Here is a 21,002-nt window from a genome sequence, read left to right on the forward strand (position 1 = left end):
CATTGTTCCCCTCTAATCAGGGACAGATTTAGACCTTGGACACCAGGTGGGTGCAATTAATTATCTGGTAGAACAGAAAACCAGCAGGCTCCGGACCTCGTAGGGTAAGATTTGAATACCCCTGATCTAGAGTTAGCCATAACATGGCTGTACCCTTCACAGACACCAGAATAGTAAAGGCTTTGCCATAGCAGGGCGAAGATGGTAACCTCATGCTCATTTTTTTAACCACTCTCTCTGTCTTCCCAACCAGCCACTGACTGTACATTCTGTCATCTCAGGCGTATAAACATTGGCGTCCGGTACCAGGCAGAGGTTCCAGAGCTGAGGCAGCGTTCAGCGGCCAAACACGACCATCACAAGGCTGAACTGGTCTGGGCTCCTCTCCACGACCTGGAGGGTAAACCTAGACACCAGGAGAGAGGTAACAGACTAACATATCAGCTGGCACGTCTTTAATACTCTGTCATAATACTGTCAATAACCAGGTTGGTATTTATCAAATAGAAATGAGTCTCAGTAAATCAAACATTCAGTAGTGATTTGAAGACCCCAATGCCAACAATGTGCTGATTATGCTATCTCGATCTTGATCCCGATCTCTCTTTCTTTCTCTCTCCTTCCCTCCCTCCCTCCCTCTTCCCATCCCCCTCTCCCCCCTCCCTCTCTCTTTCTCCCTCCAGTGGATGACCTCATGCACCTGTCATGCTCCAGCGCTCTGCACGGAGGAGGGACCAATCAGGAGCTAGCGCTGCACTGCCTGTACGAGTGCAAGGGTGACATCATGGTGAGCAATGCATGATGGGTCATGTTGACTGAGGAGGGATGACGGGGAGGGGATGAGAGCTGGGTCATGTTCATTAGGGCACACTGTAGCGAAATGAAAATGAAAAAGAAAAAGAGTGTTTGTGATTCGACAAGTGCAGATTGTATCTGTCCGTTTGTGATAGTTATCTTCCATTTTGTGTCTACTGAGAACAACCGTGGCTTTGGTGGGTGTGATTTAACTAGATGCAGGCTATGTTCCAATATCCATACTAGTATATCAGCTAGCGATACCACCTCCGAATGCATACACAATATAATAATATATGCCATTTAGCAGGCGCTTTTATCGAAAGCGACGTACAGTCATCTATACATACTTTTTACATATAGGTGGCCCCAGCGGGAATCAAACCCACATGGCCACTCTACCACAGCACTCTCTTCCTACTGCAAACACATGGTGTATGGTATGGTAAGGGGTGGGTTGTGATGTCAACAGCTGTGTAAACTGTGTAGTGAACATGTAACAGGTATGATACAGCATGGGGGTTATTGAGTTCACTATTCCTCCTAGTAGCCACGTTCTCCTTGAATCTATGTACATTTTACATTTTAGTCATTTAGCAGACGCTCTTATCCAGAGCGACTTACAGTTAGTGCATACATTATTTTTTTTCATACCCCCTGTGGGAATCAAACCCACAACCCTGGCGTAGCAAACGCCATGCTCTATCAACTGAGCTACATCCCTGCCGGCCATTCCCTCCCCCAGCTTCTGGGTCAACGCAGCATGAAAGTGAATATAAACCCAACTAATGGTTAAATTAACCTGTTTGGGTAATTCAAACCACCCAAAATGTTGGGTTATTCACGCAACCCAACTGGCTGGGTCAAAATAACCCAGTTTGTGTTCTGTCCAATATTTACCCAGCGCTGGGTTGTTTTTAACCCAGCTTTTTTTTGTGTAGTAGCAGAGATTAAGCACCATGGAGCAAATCCCCACAAATCTGACCAGTCAAGCCCGTGCACTCGCTTTTGTTATTGTAACATCATGGAACGATGTTGCAAACGTTTGCGGACACAATGTACCAGCCATTTTGTTAACAGTGAGTAGCAGTTTATATTGTGAGCCTCTGCCAGTGCCACAGATAGTTTGGAGATTTGTGAATGTGAGATGGAGATTGCCTTCAGTAACTGCGTTGACAGTTTGTGTGTAGCCTACACATGATATGATTCAGCTGGGCACAGACTAGGCAACACTTCCTCCTTAAACATCCCTCGCCCCCTCAGCATCAGCCATATCAGCTTACACCAGGGGCCTGTTCATTAGTGCACAATGTAGCAAAAAGTTGCTATGTTGAAAACGTTAGTTTGTGTAATGTAGTAACACGTTCTTTCCACCATAGGGAAATTAGCGTAATATAAAATAATTCCCAATGTCAAAATAATTCAATTTTTCAATTTATGATGATAGTTAATGAAGCACACTCACTGTTTTTTACAACAATTAAATACAAGTATTACTGCTTTAACCATGGAGAGAGTTTAAAAATGCTTGTAAGCACTATTTAACGGGCGCTCGAGAAAGAGCTCCCATAGTGACTGTGCCCATTCATTAATCCTCCCTAATCTGTGTGTTGTTTTGTTATAAGATATGCCCAGTGCTCCATCTGCCCAATGTAGAAAACAGACCTACACACATACACTGATACAGTACACACACACACACACATACACTCTCTCTTACACACACTGACACACTGAAGTAAAGGTTCAGCAGAGTGTTCAGAGAGTAAGAGCGAGAAAGAGCGAGTGAGACAATGAGATAGAGGAAGGGAGATGGATAAAAAAGAGCGTAAGGAAGAGGGCCTTATTGTAGTGGCTCCAGCTTGCAGCATTTGGCCATGTTGTCAAGGAGACAGAGGGTGGTTATCAGTGTGTGCGGTGCACCCACTCTCTATCTCTCTCTCTCTCTCTCTCTCTCTCTCTCTCTCTCTCTCTCTCTCTCTCTCTCTCTCTCTCTCTCTCTCTCTCTCTCTCTCTCTCTCTCTCTCTCTCTCTCTCTCTCTCTCTCTCTCTGCAGCAGTAGGCAAGCTGTTGCTCTCTTACAGTAACTCTCCCTGTTAATCCATCCCATCATAATTACCAACAGATCAGCCTCAATATCAAATAATCGGTCAATATCAATGTCAGCGTCCGGTGTGTGCTCTGAAAACTAACCACGTAGCCCTTGATTTCAAATATTGCTCAGTGACTCATAAGCTGTTGATCTTTTTTGTTATTGTTGTACAAAACAGCAAATGTTTCATGTGTTACTCTTGAGAGTGAATTTGTGAATGATTTGGGCTGATAGTGTTGTTCTTGGTTTTCAGGGAGCGTTGGCCCTCCTGCTGTTGAAAAACCCCATCTTCCCTAAGAACCACCGTCTAGGAGACTACCACTACTCAGGTTTGTCATGCTATAGATTAGGACACTATCTCTGCAGTATTAGCACTATGGGTGCTGGCCATTTCCTACTGTGTCTCACTCTGTGGTACCCTATTCCTATTGGGTTATGTAGTGTGTGTATTCATACAGGCAAGCCTGTGTGCATAACTCTGTGGGTCCTTTTACTGAATCTGAATCATCAAACTTCACTGGAGTATGTCAAAGTGCTGTATGCTTACTTGCATGGGTTATTTTCTTCTATTTTCTATACTGAACAAAAATATAAACCCAACATGCAACAATTTCAACAATTTTACTGAGTTACAGTTCATATAAGGAAATCAGTCAATTGAAATAAATTCATTAGGCCCTAATCTATGGATTTACTGGGGAGCCAGGCCCAGACAATCAGAATTAGTTTTCCCCCACAAAAGTGTTTTATTACAGACAGGAATACTCCTCAGTTTCATCAGCTGTCTGGGTGGCTGGTCTCAGATGATCCTGCAGGTGAAGAAGCCAGATATGGAGGTCCTGGGCTGGTGTGGTTACACGTGGTCTGCGGTTGTGAGGCCGGTTGGACGTACTGCCAAATTCTCTAAAACGACGATGGTAGAGAAATGAACATTAAATTCTCTGGCAACAGCTCTGGTGGACATTCCTGCAGTCAGCATGCCAATTGCATGCTCCCTCATAACTTGAGACATCTGTGACATTGTGTTGTGTGACAAAACTGCACATTTTAGATTGGCCTTTTATGGTCCCCAGCACAAGGTGCACATGTGTAATTATTGTGCTGTTTAATCAGCTTCTTGATATGCCACACCTGTCAGGTGGATGGATTATCTTGGCAAAGGAGAAATGCTCACTAACAGGGATGTAAACACATTTGTGCACAGACTTTGAGAGAAATAAGGTTTTTGTGCATATGGAACATTTATGGGATCTTTTATTTCAGCTCATGAAACCAACACTTTACATGTTGCGTTTATATTTTTGTTCAGTATAGTAGCAGGGATGTCTCCAGAGCCCCTCTCAGCCTTAAGGCGTCAGCATCAGAACACGGCTAGACGAACCAAACGAGTGTGCTCGCATACTCCCTTAAAAAGACCATTGCTTGAAAAACGAGATGGAAGTGGCAATAGTACTGTTTGTCCATATTGAGACGCCATAGTCAAAATAGTCAGAATTAATCTAAGATAACTCAAGCAATCTGTCATTAATTTTGACGTTTTTGCCGAATAGATCTTAGTCGCAAAATTTTACATCTAACACCTAACAGTTTTTTTCAATAAAAAAATGTGCATGAACATTTTTCGTCTCTTGTTGAATGACAACGGGGGGGGTGGGGTAGCTGGCGAGGGAGTGTTCCTGGAATGGGAGTGTAGTGAGAGCGGGGAGGAAGGGGGATTTGGGGGGGGAGTTTGTGGCGTGTGCTTAATCCCAAACAGAGGACAGAGTACCATTGTTTATCCAACCAGTCGTGTGTGTCCACCCTGTGCATACAGAAGCAGACAGTCACCAGTCTGTGTCTGTCCGTCTAACTCTCTCTCTCTCTCTCTCTCAGGGTCAGACAGCTGGACCTCAGTAGAGAGACGTTACTTTAACAAAGGGATCACTGCCTATAAGAAAGACTTCTTCATGGTCCAGAAACTGGTATGTGACAGTCTATGTATATATCTATATATGGCATGGACTGCTCAGTACTCACATGAAAAAGTCAACTGAGGGTCTTGCTTAATCTGTTCCCATTCACCATTCCTACTTGGTTACTGAGAGGTTGCCTCTGCCCCAAAAAAAACTCCCAAGTGCAATTGAATCAAGTGAGTCATTTTTTTCAGGAGGATAGAGTTGAGTTGATGTTTTTTCCCTCCAACTGACGTTTCGTCTTCTGCTCTAAACCTTGTAATAGGCCTAGATTTGAAGTGTGTGTTCTGTGTATGTCGCTGGTCCACAGGTGAGCACTAAGACGGTGGCTCAGTGTGTGGAGTACTACTACAGCTATAAGAAACAGGTAAAGATCGGTCGGAACGGAGCTCTGATCTACGGAGACACAGAGCCACCTGAGAGCAGGAACACTGAGGAGGAGCTGGACCTCAAAGTGAGTTGATTGACTACCTACATAAGGACTTCATAACACATTCATAACCCATATCTAACACATTCATAGCCCATACATAGTCCATTCATAAGCATGTCCTGAAGCCAATGAATAGTACCGATATGAAGGACTTCATAGCACAGTTAGAACATATATATACAGTTGAAGTCGGAAGTTTACACACACCTTAGCCAAATACATTTCAACTCAGTTCCTTACATTTAATCCTAGTAAATAATCCCTGTTTTAGGTCAGTTAGGATCACCACTTTATTTTAAGAATGTGAAAGGTCAGAATAATAGTAGAGAGAATTATTTATTTCAGCTTTTATTTATTTCATCACGTTCCCAGTGGGTCAGAAGTTTACATACACTCAATTAGTATTAGGTAGCATTGCCTTTAAATTGTTAACTTGGGTCAAACGTTTCGGGTAGCCTTCCACAAGCTTCCCACAATAAGTTGGGTGAATTCTGGCCCATACCTCCTGACAGAGCTGGTGTAACTGAGTCAGGTTTGTAGGCCTCCTTGCTCGCACACACTTTTTCAGTTCTGCCCACACATTTTCTATAGGATTGAGGTCAGGGCTTTGTGATGGCCACTCCAATACCTTGACTTTGTTGTCCTTAAGCCATTTTGCCACAACTTTGGAAGTATGCTTGGGGTCATTGTCCATTTGGAAGACCCATTTGCAACCAAGCTTAAACTTCCTGACTGATGTCTTGAGATGTTGCTTCAATATATCCACATAATTTTCCTTCCTCATGATTCTATCTATTTTGAGAAGTGCACCAGTCCCTCCTGCAGCAAAGCACCCCCACAGCATGATGCTGCCACCCCCGTGCTTCACGGTTGGGATGGTGTTCTTCGGCTTGCAAGCAACCCCCTTTTTCCTCCAAACATAACGATGGTCATTATGGCCAAACAGTCCTATTTTTGTTTCATCAGACCAGAGGACATTTCTCCAAAAAGTACGATCTTTGTCCCCATGTGCAGTTGCAAACTGTAGTCTGGCTTTTTTATGGCGGTTTTGGAGCAGTGGCTTCTTCCTTGCTGAGCGGCCTTTCAGGTTATGTCGATATAGGACTCGTTTTACTGTGGATATAGATACTTTTGTACCCGTTTCCTCCAGCATCTTCACAAGGTCCTTTGCTGTTGTTCTGGGATTGATTTGCACTTTTCGCACCAAAGTACGTTCATCTCTAGGAGACAGAACGCGTCTCCTTCCTGAGCGGTATGACGGCTGCGTGGTCCCATGGTGTTTATACTTGCGTACTAATGTTTGTACAGATGAACGTGGTACCTTCAGGCGTTTGGAAATTGCTCCCAAGGATGAACCAGAGTTGTGGAGGTCTACAATTTTTTTTCTGAGGTCTTGGCTGATTTCTTTAGATTTTCCCATGATGTCAAGCAAAGAGGCACTGAGTTTGAAGGTAGGCCTTGAAATACATCCACAGGTACACCTCCAATTGACTCAAATGATGTCAATTAGCCTATCAGAATCTTCTAAAGCCATGACATCATTTTTTGGAATTTTCCAAGCTGTTTAAAGGCACAGTCAACTTAGTGTATGTAAACTTCTGACCCACTGGAATTGTGATACAGTGAATTATAGGTGAAATAATTGTCTGTAAACAATTGTTGGAAAAATGACTTGTGTCATGCACAAAGTAGATGTCTTAACCAACTTGCCAAAACTATAGTTTGTTAACAAGACATTTGTGGAGTGGTTGAAAAACTAATTTTAATGACTCCAACCTAAGTGTATGTAAACTTCCGACTTCAACTGTATATATATATATATATATTGCATTCATAATATATATATTGCATTCATAAGCATGACAAAAACAGAGAAACAAGTCAATCCCAAAGTGAGTAGAATCATGTCACTCCCTCACAGCCACCCATTTAACCTAGGAAATGAGTTGCAATTTCTTGGTTACACTTTATTTGAGGGCTACCTATATACAGACTTCATAACACATTCATAAGCATTACATAAGTATTTCATAAAATGTACTGTGTGGGATACCATGTTACTGTACAGACTACTGTATACTGTATAAACAATCCTAAAAGTACAATGAAACATATTGCTGCATCTCCCTACCAACAGATACAACACGAGATAAACAATATTTCTATAATGACACTATTTCTCTCTCTCTCGCTTTCTCGTTTGGGCAAAAGTCCGTCCTCTCTCCTCCGTGACCCAGAACCCATAAGTGATCGAGTAGTGTGTCAATTCATTAGTAGGTAAACGGAAGATGGTCCTCCCCTCCTCCACGGCCTCCTTTTGGCCAGGAAGCAAATCCATTTTACTTATCCTTTTGTCTATGAAATGTATTGCACAACTAACTTAATTTGTTTTGAGCACTTTACACATTTATTTTGGGCTCCACCCATGTAAACGATTTGCCTAATGACGCACGAGTGGAAAAGGGCCTTCTCATTTCAAGCAAGCGCATTTCCATCCACATTCACTCTCCTCACTGACTCTCCTTGCCGACTGTCCTCGATTTGACATTTTCTAAAGGAGGTGAGAGAGGATGCAGGAAGTGAGCAAATATAATTGATAAAAGGCCTCTCTCTCTCTCTACCAACAGAGCTCTCAGAGATTAGAATCTCGGAAGGAAGAGGAAGACAACCGGAAGTGGGCGGTGTCAGCTGACAGGAAGCAGCGGGGCTCCAGTCCAAGCAGGATGACACAGACGGTACAGGCCACTGAGAACGTGAGTGGGAGATGCAGGGGAACTGTGTCTGTGTCTGTGTGAGTAGAGGAGACACTGACTAGAAGATGAATGAGCATTTTCATGGATGTATGAGATCAACACCCCATGCAGTAAACAATATTTGCACTTTTGAACTTGCCTTGACTGAGTTCACAGTAGGATAGTGGCTATGGATACAAAGCTGCGGTGTTCTTAGGTCTGCTGCCCTCTAGTGGCTAAACACTGAACAGCTGATTTGGCTGGCTTCCCAACTCCCCATGTTGCGTTATTTGACTCAGTCAGCAAACAATGACTCAGAAAACCTTTGACCTAATTTCTGCTGTTAGTTGGTGACATGGAAGAAGTCTATGGTTTTAAAATATGGCCTGAGGTGAAACTTAGAGCTTTGTTATGTTTTGTAAGATCTGATGTAGGATCTGATCTTATTTTTGTGTAAAGAACCTGCCTTATTATGTTGTACTTATTTTGTACTATCCAGGTACACAATGTTCAGGTTAGGTTGACTCTAGCTGGGATGTGTGCGTGTGTGTGTGCTGAACAGAGGTGTGGGTGCAGTTTGCAAGATACTACCCTGACTCCACAGGAGGCTGCTGAGCGGAGGACGGCTCATAATGGCTGGTCCGGAGCGAATGGAATGGCATCAAACACATGGAAACCATGTGTTTGATGTATTTGATACCATTCCACCCAATTAAGGTGCCTCCATCATCCTGTGTCTGATTCTGATCAGCTGTCATGGTCATTGGGCAGCTTGGCAATGTGGAGGAGAAGGTGCTTTTTGTATCCATGCCTGTGTCCTTGCATCTATGATCTTTTGCATGCTTAAATCATTTAGCAAATGATGTATTTAAAATGTGTGTGCAGGCTGGAGCAGTCCTGGTGTTGAAGAGTCAGGAGGATTTGAGGAGAGACCAGACGTCATCCAGGGTCAGTCTTCCTCCTCAGCGCCCTCCCAGTGCCCCCTCGAAACCACGACCGGCCCCCAAGACCGGGGCCATATCAGGGACCAAGGGCCCCGCCGGACCAGAGGGAGAGTTCCCCTGCAAGAAGTGTGACAGGTCAGTGTCTGAGACATGTCTTAGAAGGTCTTAGATGCAAATAGGCAGAGCAACATGGTGTTGTCATTATTGTCAAAGTTGGCCGAACTCTTTATGTAGTGCTAGTTAAAAAAGTTAGTCTTGAGATTCCAGATTTGGATAAAGCAGTTCCAATTGATTGATTGCAAAGTGTCAAACAGTTGTCTATGTTTGCAATTAGAAGTTGTCCACTCTGCATTTACAGTAATAGCACACTAACCAATGCCATCACCGCTCGTGATTTTGATGCATGTTACTCTGACAGTGAATTGTATGGACTGGTAGTTGTGATTTGTATATTGGAGGAGAAACATTGATCAAAGAGTACTGAGATTCCACAAGATCTGCAGGATAACTGTCTTGTACTGGTTGGTTGGAATAGGTTGGAATCTTGGAGCTGCTGTTGGTTGCTCTGAGCACTGTGTGCATGCGTGTGTGTGTGTGTGTGTGTGTGTGTGTGTGTGTGTGTGTGTGTGTGCGTGCGTGCGTGTGTAATATAGTGAGAAGTGCTCCTTGGTGGTTGTTTGAGCTTCCTGCTATAAAAAAATTAAGCATTGCTGACTGACTGATTGAAGAGCTCACCCAGTTAGCAACTGCAGTCCTGTTATTATCAACTGCCTCCTAGCAACTGAAACACAGCAGTGATATGTAGTCGCTCTGGATAAGAGCGTCTGCTAAATGATGTAAATGTAAATGTATATGGCATGCTATGCCCCCAGTCTATACAGCTCTTATCCCTTATCCGATTCCTCACTGGCCCATATACTGTAGACTACTCTGCAGTATTCTGCCATGGCATGGTGTTACACTTCATCCAATTATAGAATGAAGGTTCACAGTAGAAAACTGTGTGAAGAAGAGTTCAGACCTTCTCTTTGCACAAGCACTGTATGGTTGGTGAACCTCGAATATGAAGTAAGGAAAAGTAATTACACATGGACAAATGTTTCTGGCATTTGGACTTCATCAGTTCTCCTTCCTTCAGGTTCACACCCAGTACAGTGCTTGTGCAAAGAGAAGGTCTACACTCTTCAAATTGAAGTGCGGACCTTCTATTTGTCTACTGTGAACCAAAACCATACAGATGTAGGATCTTAATTTGAGCCAGTTTTCTACAGTAGGAAAGTAATCCTGCAGCAACAGGAAATGTGGATTATAATTAATGGACATTTTTGTAGCGGTTGGTAAATTTTTCGTAAGGGAAAATCAAGTAGAAATTACAATCTTCAGAATACTTTTTAAACCTCAGATATATTACAAGTTAAAAATGTCCTGCAACAGGGTGATCAAATTAGGATCCTACATTTACATTTTACATTTTTAGATTATAGTCATTTAGCAGACGCTCTTATCCAGAGCTACTTACAGTTAGTGCATACATTTTCATACTGGCCCCCCGTGGGAAACGAACCCACAACCCTGGCGTTGCAAGCGCCATGCTCTACCAACTGAGCTACAGGGGACCACATCTGTACAGTGCTTGTCCACAGATACGAAAGCTAACAATGAAGCCAACCCAGTCTTCTCTCTGACCTCTGACCTCTAACCTCTGCCCCTCTCATCCTCCTCCTCCCCTTAGGATCTTCTACAAGGTGAAAAGCCGCAGTGCCCACATGAAGAGCCACGCGGAGCAGGAGAAGAAGGCTGCAGCGCTGAGGCAGAAGGAGGCGGAGGAGAGGGCAGCGGCCCAGGCAGCAGCGGAAGCTGCAGCGTTACTGGCCGCACGGCAGAACGGGGCATGGGAGGGGAACGCAGCTGGAGGAGACAGCGCTAACGATGACTCATCTGAGGAAGATGATGATGTAGAGGAAGATGAGGACTGGCACTAAGACCGTAAAGATAGAAATAGAGCCCACAACATATTATGCCATTATGGCAAGTGCACCCTCTAGTTATCTCTATGGCTAAGACGGACGGACAGACAGACAAACGAACAAACAGACAGACAGACAAGGCAGACTGACTGCTCCTCTACTGGCAGGGTGAGGGGAACATAACAGAAGTCTGAGGCCTCCAAACCCTAGCACCCTCTAGTGTTCAGCCACTGCTCCTAGCACTCTGGGGACATTTTACGCCCTCTTGTTACGCCTGCTTTAGCAGCATTTCTCTTGAAACAAACTGCTTTTTTCTTGTTTCATGGAACAGGATCTCCTGTCTTGACACTTTCAGGTACAGGTTCTCTCCCGTGTTTTCTCCCTCTTCCCTTTAACCTGCTTGTGATGCATTCAGGGTTACTGCTCTTTGACACACCCACGGCTATACAGTAGGGTATGAAAGCCATGCCATCTCTCTCTAACGCCAATACTTTTCTTTCTCCTGTCTGCCATCCACCCCTAGCTTCTTCCTGTTCCTGTCAGCACTTTCAGCCAATCACAGCACAGCACACAGACTCATCAGGTGGGAACTCATAGCCACGCCACCAGCCGTTTACGCTTTAAAAACGAGAATACTGTGATGCTTGGCAACGCAAGACTACATTAACCACAATGCAACCCGGCTTGGCAACCAACCGCTCTGCGCTCTCTCTGCTCTCTGCAGTTTGATATGTTGTTATGAACAGGAGATAAAATGAGTGATTGGGACAATGCAATATTGAAGTGGAAAGGACTTCCAGATCAGGAAAAACCCAGAAAGACTGATGTGGTGGTAACACTACCTGTGTGGAGACATACCTAAATGTGGAAGAAGGATCCGTTTAGAGAACACGCATTGCATTGTATGTGTTTCATAGTCTTTCCTGTTTGGGACTTTTTCCACTCAACACTGCCAAAAGATTGTACAGATGCGTCAGTCCTCAGTTCACCAAACAGGTTTCGTCTTAGTTTCAAGTGCTGTTCTTTTGGGTTTTAGTTTTGTGAATCCCTACCTTATCACTTTTTTATAGTCATTTGGTATTCCTCCTTACTGTCGATGCCTTGGATGTTTTTAACGCGTTTTATCTTTGAACGAATGACAATCAATTTTACAAAGGTTCTTTTTTATATTCAACAGATTACTGTTCCTTTTTTTGCTTATTATATCAAATGGTGGTTGTTGTTTTTGTTAATATGATCATTGTTATTAATAATGTCACTGTTCTGTTGTCTCGTGTATTATTATTATTATTATTATATTGTTTTTGCGGCAGGTTGCTTTGGAGCTCTCTTTCTCATTTGACCATAGTAGAGGGTTATTTATGACATTGCTTTTGCTGTCTGTTTTGAACTGTGAGGTCTGAGAATGAGATCTCAAGAAAAAGAAGTCTGAGAAGAGAAGAAAAGGTGAAACAAAAATGTAAATGTGCAATAGAACAACAATGCCCCCGTACCCAGAATGCCCCTCTTTGTGCCCTCTCCAAATTGGTCCTCCCTAGTAGCTTTATAGGTAGTTAACCCTCTGTTAACCATATTATTACAGCAGGAGGAAAGAGGGGGAAACATGATGTTGACTGTTGAATGATGTTGAATTGAATGGGAAGGTCTGCTCTGGTCATTCTATTTCTATGGGGACAACTCCTATTGTCTGGCCTATTAAAAAAAGGGCCTCCCATAAGAGTCTGTTTCTATCTATCAATGTCGACATATCTCTATTCCCTCTGCCAAGCGACCAGACCAGGCTCTATCTGTCGCCATGGCAACAAATGAGCAGGCTGAAGATTTTTCTTGTTAAGTAGAGGGTAGCTGCTCCAATTACCTTTAACCCAGTTAAACCTACCTGCGTACTATGAACTGTGCGTGTCTGTCTGTGTCTGTCTGTCTGTCTGTCTGTCTGTATTCTGGGGTGTTTGTGAGTGTGCTTTTTTTAGTCAAATATCATTCTGAAATTCAGCCATTTGTGAAAAATAGGTTTAATCCTGACATTTCACTTTTGTTATCTTAATTTATATCTCCTTTTAACTTTTTTTTTTTCTTCTTCCCATGAGATTGTCATGAGGCATTGTTTGTTTTGAAATGTTTTTTAATACTGTAAAACAGAATTAAGGATGAAATTGAGGGCATGCCAAGAAGTTGTTAACCTTATTCGCTTTCATCGAATTAGGGAAGGGAATAGAAAAATGTAAAGGTTTATTTAGCTAATATATATCTATAAATTAAATTCTATGAATGCATACTTTCTGTGCTATTTTCATATGGGGTTCATTTCACACTAATGATGTAAAATGAAATGGAATCTCAAGTGCTTTTTACCACCCGTGTTTAAAAATAATAATTATATTGGAAAAGCACTGTTAATAAAATGTTTACAATACTGATGAAATAAGTGTTTTGGTCCTTTACAAAATGTTCTGTATCTACCATAACATGACATCAGGGTTGTGTTCAATAGGTCAAGCAACCGTTTTAAAATGTTTTGCAAACGAAAATGAAAATTAACTTTTGTAATTGGACCAAGTCCAGGTAGTCGCCGTTTCAGTCCGTTCTTTTTCATTTTGTGCCTAATGAACATGACCCAGTGTGTGTCTGGCTCCAGGGTGAAGTTTCCCCTAGGTGCAGATATAGGATCATCTTCCTCTCCCCAAATCCTAACCTTAACCATTAGTGTGGAAAATGCTAAACTGACCCTAGATCAGTTTCTAGGGGCAACTTCACCCTACACCGTGTCTGAGTGTAGTTGTTTTACTAAGATCCACGACGGGGCAGTATTGTAGCAGGAATCTAACATGCCTTTACATGGTCCAAGCACAAGATGGAACCATTGTTTGACATATGTTCATTTGGCTTTTCTTTTCTTCTATCCCTTTATAAATACAGTACCTTTATTCCACATAAGATTGAGCTAGAATAGTGTAATACTCTGTACAATACTGGATTTACTCTCTGTAATGTAAGAGTAAGTAAGCTATAAGTAAGACATCTATCCAGAGTAAGACATTGGCTGCTTCTCATCTCAGACTGTGTCATGTGGCTGTGTGAGTCACGCTTGCTGGATGTGACTGTTTTAGTGGAACCTCCAAACTAGTGTTTGGATGTAGAGTTGGTTTGGATGGAACTGGGTGTGGATGTTTGGTAGTACGTTTTAGATATCTTTTATTACATAAAAAAAAAATGTAGTACTTTTTTCTGCAAGTGTCTTTGTTCCGCTCTTCTAATGTTTCCTCTCACTTTTCATATTTCTCTTCTTTCTCTTGCTCTCTCGCTGCAGTGAAAGTGTTGGACAAACTTGAACAGTAGTGCTGGACAGAGCTTCAGTACTAGAATAGAACAGAGTTGGATCTGGAAGAGAATATGCCCCTGGTCTGGCCATCTTCAGGTCGAGAGGCCAGACTATGTAGTTAGGAGGATGAGGAGAACTGCCAACTACAGTTGAAGTCGGAGGTTTACATACACCTTAGCCAAATACATTTAAACTCAGTTTTTCACAATTCCTGACATTTAATCCTAGTAATAATTACCTGTCTTAGGTCAGTTAGGATCACCACTTTATTTTAAGAATGTGAAATGTCAGAATAATAGTAGAGAGAATGATTTATTTCAGCAAAGCATCCCCAGAGCATGATGCTGCCACCCCCGTGCTTCACGGTTGGGATGGTGTTCTTCGGCTTGCAAGCCTACCCCTTTTTCCTCCAAACATAACGATGGTCATTATGGCCAAACAGTTCTATTTTTGTTTCATCAGAAATCATTTCTCCAAAAAGTATGATCTTTGTCCCCATGTGCAGTTGCAAACCGTAGTCTGGCTTTTTTATGGCGGTTTTGGAGCAGTGGCTTCTTCCTTGCTGAGCGGCCTTTCAGGTTATGTCGATATAGGACTCATTTTACTGTGGATATAGATACTTTTGTACCTGTTTCCTCCAGCATCTTCACAAGGTCCTTTGCTGTTGTTCTGGGATTGATTTTCACTTTTTCTCTAAGAGACAGAACGCGTCTCCTTCCTGAGCGGTATGACGGCTGGTCTATACTTGCATACTATTGTTTGTAAAGATGAACGTGGTACCTTCAGGCGTTTGGAAATTGCTCCCAAGGATGAACCAGATTTGTGGAGGTCTACAATTATTTTTCTGAGATCTTGGCTGATTTCTTTTGATTTTCCCATGATGTCAAGCAAAGAGGCACTGAGTTTGAAGGTAGGCCTTGAAATACATCCACATGTACACCTCCAATTGACTCAAATGATGTCAATTAGCCTATCAGAAGCTTCTAAAGCCATGACATCATTTTCTGGAATTTTCCAAGCTGTTTAAAGGCACAGTCAACTTAGTGTAAGTAAACTTCTGAACCACTGGAATTGTGATTCAGTGAATTATAAGTGAAATAATCTGTCTGTAAACAATTGTTGGAAAAATGACTTATGTCATGCACAAAGTAGATGTCCTAACTGACTTGCCAAAACTATAGTTTGTTAACAAGAAATTTGTGGAGTGGTTGAAAAACGAATTTTAATGACTCCAACCTAAGTGTATGTAAACCTCCGACTTCAACTGTATGTTAAGCACCGGAGCTTCCCCTTCTGGGAACTGAAACAAGAACAATATGAGACTCAGATGTCTCCTCACACACACTGTGTATGTATGGGGTCCTGGGAGAAGAGAGGCAGGGAAGAAGGGAGGAAAGATGGGTTAAGGAGAAGTGGTATTTCAACTGATGATGATTCTTCAACATGAGACATTGCTTTATCTTGTTTGTATGCGGTACAAAACCTGGGATGAGAGAGGGAAGGAGGTGGGTATTGGAGGGAGGAGTGCGGGCTAAGGAGAAGTGGGGTTTGAAGAGCATTGTCAAGACTTCGGCCGAGGCTGCCTCCCCTCCTTGTTCGGGCAGGCTTCGGCGTTCGTCGTCACCAGCATACTAACCACTGCCGCCCCAATCATCATCACCTTTGTCTTGTCTTGTCAATCACACACACCTGGTTCTAATCCCCTCATTAGTCCGTGTATAAGTGTTCCCTCTGCACCCTTGTCCTTGTGGGTGATTGTTATTTGTGCGAGTAGTGTAGCTCGGTGGAGCTACTCGTACATATTGTTGCCAGGGTAGATTTCCCCTGTGCCTATGTATTATTGGATTCTACCGTTACAGTGTATTTGCCAGGGATGAGTGTTTCCCCTGTTCCTGTTTCGTTGATCGCTATTTGAGCGCATTTGTGTGTCCACAAAGGAATAAACTCTGTATTCAGTGATTACCCTCCTGCGCCGGACTCCTTCCATCACACTCATCACAGAATCACCCACCCGCTATGGAGTCAGCGGGAGAAGAGCGCATGCCTGGAGTCGTGGCACGGGTCCAGGAGCATTCCACGATGCTGGCCAGCTTGGGGGAAGCGATGGATTGGGTTCTTCAGGTCGTCCAATGCCTAGAGGGGAGAGGACCCGATCTGTCGAGACCAGCTGGCCAACCAGATCCAGCCACCTACACCCCAGCACCCGGAGGGATCCAGATATCCCTCAAACTGGAGCTGTACTTCGCCAGCATCAGGCCGGCGCCATCGGAGCGGGAGAAGGTGTCCGTCCTCGTTTCCTGCCTCTGTGGGAAAGCCCTGGAGTGGGCCAACGCGGTGTGGAACGAAGGAGGAGCTGTGTTGGAGGACTACGGGGATTTCACTCACCTCTTTCAGGCGGTCTTCGATCATCCCCCCGAGGGTCGAGAGGCGGGCGAGTGGCTGGTCCACCTGAGGCAGGGGACGAGGACCGCGCAGGACTTCGCGTTGGAGTTTCGGAAGCTGGCAGCGGGGTCCGGGTGGAACGAGCGGGCCCTGATCGACCATTTCTGGTGCCATCTGCAGGAGGACGTTCGATGGGAGCTAGCCTTCCGGGACACCATGTTGTCCTTCAAGAAACTGGTGAACATGGCCATTCGTTTGGACAACCTGCTGGCAGCCAGAGGACGTCCTGGTAGGGGTCTTCCTGTTTCCACCCCGGACGGCTCGGAGCCTGAGCGGATGGAGCTGGGTGGAGCCGCCGGCCGAGAGAGCGGAAGAGGACAGCGACAGTGCCACTCTGGTGGCACGAAGGGACAGTGCACCACACGTCGTAGTCATCGTTCTTTTGGGCCTGGAGGCGGCAGGCAGGGCACTCACGCATCACCCCAGGGATTGAACACCCACACTTGTTCAGAGACCTCTGCTGCGCACTGTACCCTACCTATCCACTTTCCCGATCACATGGTAGTTCCCCAGTGTAAGGCGCTAGTCGATTCAGGCGCAGCTGGAAACTTTATGGACAGGGCATTCGCACGCCGTCAAGGCATTTCATTGGTTCCCCTATCCATTCCACTCCCCATCAGAGCACTCGATAGTCGACCATTAGAGTCCGGGTTTGTTACGGAAGTCACTATACCAGTCACCATTATCACCCAGGAGACTCATTGTGAGCAGATTATTTTTTTGATGATTGAGTCTCCTGCTTTCCCTGTGGTATTAGGTATCCCTTGGCTAGCACTCCACAACCCCACCTTCTTATGGCCGCAGAGGTCTCTCACGGGGTGGTCGCGAGAGTGTCAGGGTAGGTGTCTAGATGTTTCCGTTGGTGCAACCACGGTGGAAAGTCCAGACGGTACATCCACTGTGCGCATTCCCCCCCGAATACCTAGATAAATTACCACCTCATCGGGCGGGGGATTGCGCGATAGACCTTCGGGTAGACGTTGTACCTCCCAGGAGTCATGTGTACCCCCTGTCGCAGGCTGAAACGGAGGCTATGGAAACATACGTCTCCGAGTCCCTGGGCCAGGGGTATATACGTCCCTCCACTTCACCTGCCTCCTCGAGTTTCTTCTTTGTGAAGAAGAAAGAAGGCGGTCTGCGCCCGTGCATTGATTATCGATCACTGAACAAGGAGACGATTAGATTTAGTTATCCTCTCCCCCTCATTCCTTTAGTGATTGAGTCAATGCATGGGGCACGCTTCTTCACTAAGCTAGATCTCAGGAGTGCATACAACCTGGTGCGTGTTCAGGAGGGGAATGAGTGGAAGACAGCATTCAGCACAACCACAGGGCATTATGAATACCTGGTGATGCCCTATGGTTTGATGAATGCTCCATCCGTCTTCCAGTCCTTTGTGAACGAGGTGTTTCGGGACATGCTTGGTCGCGGTATGGTGGTCTACATCGATGACATCCTGGTGTATTCCACTACTCGCGCCGAGCATGTGTCCCTGGTTCGCAAAGTGCTGGCCCGACTGTTGGAAAATGACCTTTATGCCAAGGCAGAGAAGTGTATGTTTTTCTAGCAGTCCGTCTCCTTCCTCGGATACCGCATTACCACCTCAGGTGTGGAGATGGAGGGAGATCGCATTTCAGCCGTGCGTAATTGGCCGACTCCCACCACGGTTAAGGAGGTGCAGCGATTCCTTGGCTTTGCCAACTACTATCGAAGGTTTATCCGGGGCTTTGGCAAGGTCGCAGCTCCCATTACATCCCTGTTGAAGGGTGGGCCGTCCCGGCTCTGCTGGTCTGCTGAGGCTGACCTGGCCTTCAGGAGACTGCGGGGTCTGTTCACCTCAGCTCCGGTACTGGCCCACCCCGATCCATCACTACCGTTCGTAGTGGAGGTGGATGCGTCCGAGGTAGGGATAGGCGCTGTCCTGTCCCAACGCTCAGGCACGCCACCCAAGCTCCGCCCCTGTGCCTTCTTCTCTAAGAAGCTCAGCCCGGCGGAGCAGAACTACGACGTTGGTGATCGGGAGCTGTTGGCTGTTGTCTGAGCTTTGACCGTGTGGAGGCATTGGCTCGAAGGGGCGAAACACCCTTTCCTCGTCTGGACGGACCACCGTAACCTGGAGTACATTCGGGCAGCGAGGAGGATGAATCCTGGCCAGGCCAGGTGGGCCCTATTCTTCACCCGGTTTGATTTTACACTGTCACACATTCCGGGTACGAAGAACGTGAAGGCAGACTCACTGTCCCAGCTGTATGACACAGAGGAGAGGCCCAGAGACAACACCCCCATACTCCCGGCCTCCTGCATTGTTGCGCAGGTAGTATGGGCGATGGACGCGGATATAGAGCAGGCATTACGCACAGATCCATCTCCACCGCAGTGTCCAGCTGGGCTGCGGTACGTGCCTGCTCTTATCCGTGATCGTCTGATCTTCTGGGCACACACGTCACCCTCCTCTGGTCACCCAGGTATCGGTCGTACATTGCGCTGCTTGATCGGAAAGTACTGGTGGCCTACCTTGGCTAAGGACGTGAGGGTGTACGTCTCCTCCTGCTCGGTGTGCGCCCAGAGTAAGGCACCTAGGCCCAGCGGGTAAGCTACAACCTTTACCAGTTCCACAACGACCATGGTCTCACCTTAGTATAGATTTTTTGACTGATCTTCCCCTCTCCCAAGGTAACACCACCATCCTGGTCATTGTGGACTGCTTCTCCAAGTCCTGCCGCCTCCTTCCTCTGCCCGGTCTCCGCACGGCCCTACAGACTGCGGAGGCTCTGTTTATGCACGTCTTCCGGCACTACGGGGTACCAGAGGATATAGTGTCCGACCGAGGTCCCCAGTTCACGTCCAAGGTTTGGAAGGCGTTCATGGAACGTCTGGGGGTCTCGGTCAGCCTGACCTCTGGGTTCCACCCCGAGTCAAATGGGCAGGTGGAACGGGAAATCAGGATGTGGGTAGGTTCCTGCGGTCCTACTGCCAGGACCGGCCGGGGGAGTGGTCGGTGTTCTTGCCATGGGCAGAATATTCCCAGAACTCTCTCTGCCACTCCTCTACTAACCTAACACCATTCCAATGTGTTTTAGGTTACCAACCGGTTCTGACTCCGTGGCACCAGAGCCAGACCGAGGCTCCTGCGGTGGATGACTGGTTTCGGCGCGCGGAGGAGACGTGGGACGCTGCCCACATTCACCTCCAGCGCGTCGTCAGAAGGCCAACGCTGACCGTCACCGCAGTGAGGCCCCGGTCTTTGTACCGGGGGATCGGGTCTGGCTCTCGACCCAGAATCTGCCCCTCCGCCTGCCCTGCCAGAAGCTGAGCCGCGGTTTGTGGGGCCGTTCAAAGTCCTGAGGAGAATCAACGAGGTCACGTATAGGTTGTTACTCCACCCTGATTACCGTATTAACCCCTCGTTTCATGTGTCTCTCCTCAGGCCGGTGGTGGTTGGTCCACTCCAAGAGTCTGAGGTGCGGGAGGTTCCTCCACCTCCTCTGGACATCGAGGGGGCCCCGGCGTACTCTGTACGGATAATCGGATTTGGTTTGATTGTGAAATATTCCTACCACCCCTGGTTTGGGAGTTATGACACATTTGTAAATCTGTGTGTCCCAAATGACAGGAACGCATAAGTTCCAGTTGGAACGCATACACGCGACCCAGGCGAATGTGTGTGAGAAGAACTGAATCTGTTTTTTCCCGGGATCAACTCAACATGGAACCACAGATGTAGCTATTGCAGAGGGCTGTACTGCAGACCTGACTGACCTCCCAAGCCTCCAGACTGTCTCAATAAGAGGAAGAGAATAACACACACAGACAGTGTTTGACAGCTCAAGGAATGCCTACCGCCTACTGTACAGTTTCAGCCTTACCTCACTGTGTACAAATGTGTACCAGTTTCACTCCATCGAACAGGAACAGGTATATCTCCCACCACCTATATAGCAATAGTACAAAGACCAAGTTACCTAATAAGTCAAGTGCACTGTGCACAATTCTCAAATCATTACGTCAACATCATCATCAAGAATATGCTGACCAAAATCATCCCCAACGTCATCATCACCATCATAATTAACATAATCGTCACCAACATCACATTACCATCATCATCATCATCATCCCCATGTTATTACAACCAATGACAATTGAAACCAGTTAGAACAGACTAGCCTACCTCCTCATTAAGCATCAGTAGGGGTGTATGAGCCTGAGTTCAGTCCTATCATTGGATATTTAGACCTCTATAATCCATATTAGGTCGGATCCCAACCCTGTGGAAACATTGCCCTTCCATCACTCAGTCTGACCTGACTGGACCATGATGGCCCC

The 21,002-nt window shown here is 45.6% G+C and overlaps 1 protein-coding gene across 2 annotated transcripts in view; it reads left to right on the top strand.

Annotated features, from left to right (window-relative positions):
* The window catches only part of mideasb (mitotic deacetylase associated SANT domain protein b), a 31,644-nt gene extending 18,316 nt beyond the window's left edge, over positions 1-13,328 (top strand). For both annotated transcript variants that reach the window (XM_041848158.2, XM_041848159.2), the window contains exons 6-13: positions 282-424; positions 684-787; positions 3,141-3,216; positions 4,760-4,848; positions 5,150-5,293; positions 7,900-8,025; positions 8,890-9,083; positions 10,681-13,328. In XM_041848158.2, coding sequence (XP_041704092.2) covers positions 282-424; positions 684-787; positions 3,141-3,216; positions 4,760-4,848; positions 5,150-5,293; positions 7,900-8,025; positions 8,890-9,083; positions 10,681-10,930 — 1,126 coding nt within the window. In that variant the 3' untranslated portion in view covers positions 10,931-13,328. The remainder of the gene's footprint in view (positions 1-281; positions 425-683; positions 788-3,140; positions 3,217-4,759; positions 4,849-5,149; positions 5,294-7,899; positions 8,026-8,889; positions 9,084-10,680) is intronic.
* Positions 13,329-21,002: the final 7,674 nt, after the last annotated feature.

The sequence above is a fragment of the Coregonus clupeaformis genome, chromosome 11, assembly GCF_020615455.1.
Source record: "Coregonus clupeaformis isolate EN_2021a chromosome 11, ASM2061545v1, whole genome shotgun sequence".
NCBI classification, from domain to species: Eukaryota; Metazoa; Chordata; class Actinopteri; order Salmoniformes; family Salmonidae; genus Coregonus; species Coregonus clupeaformis.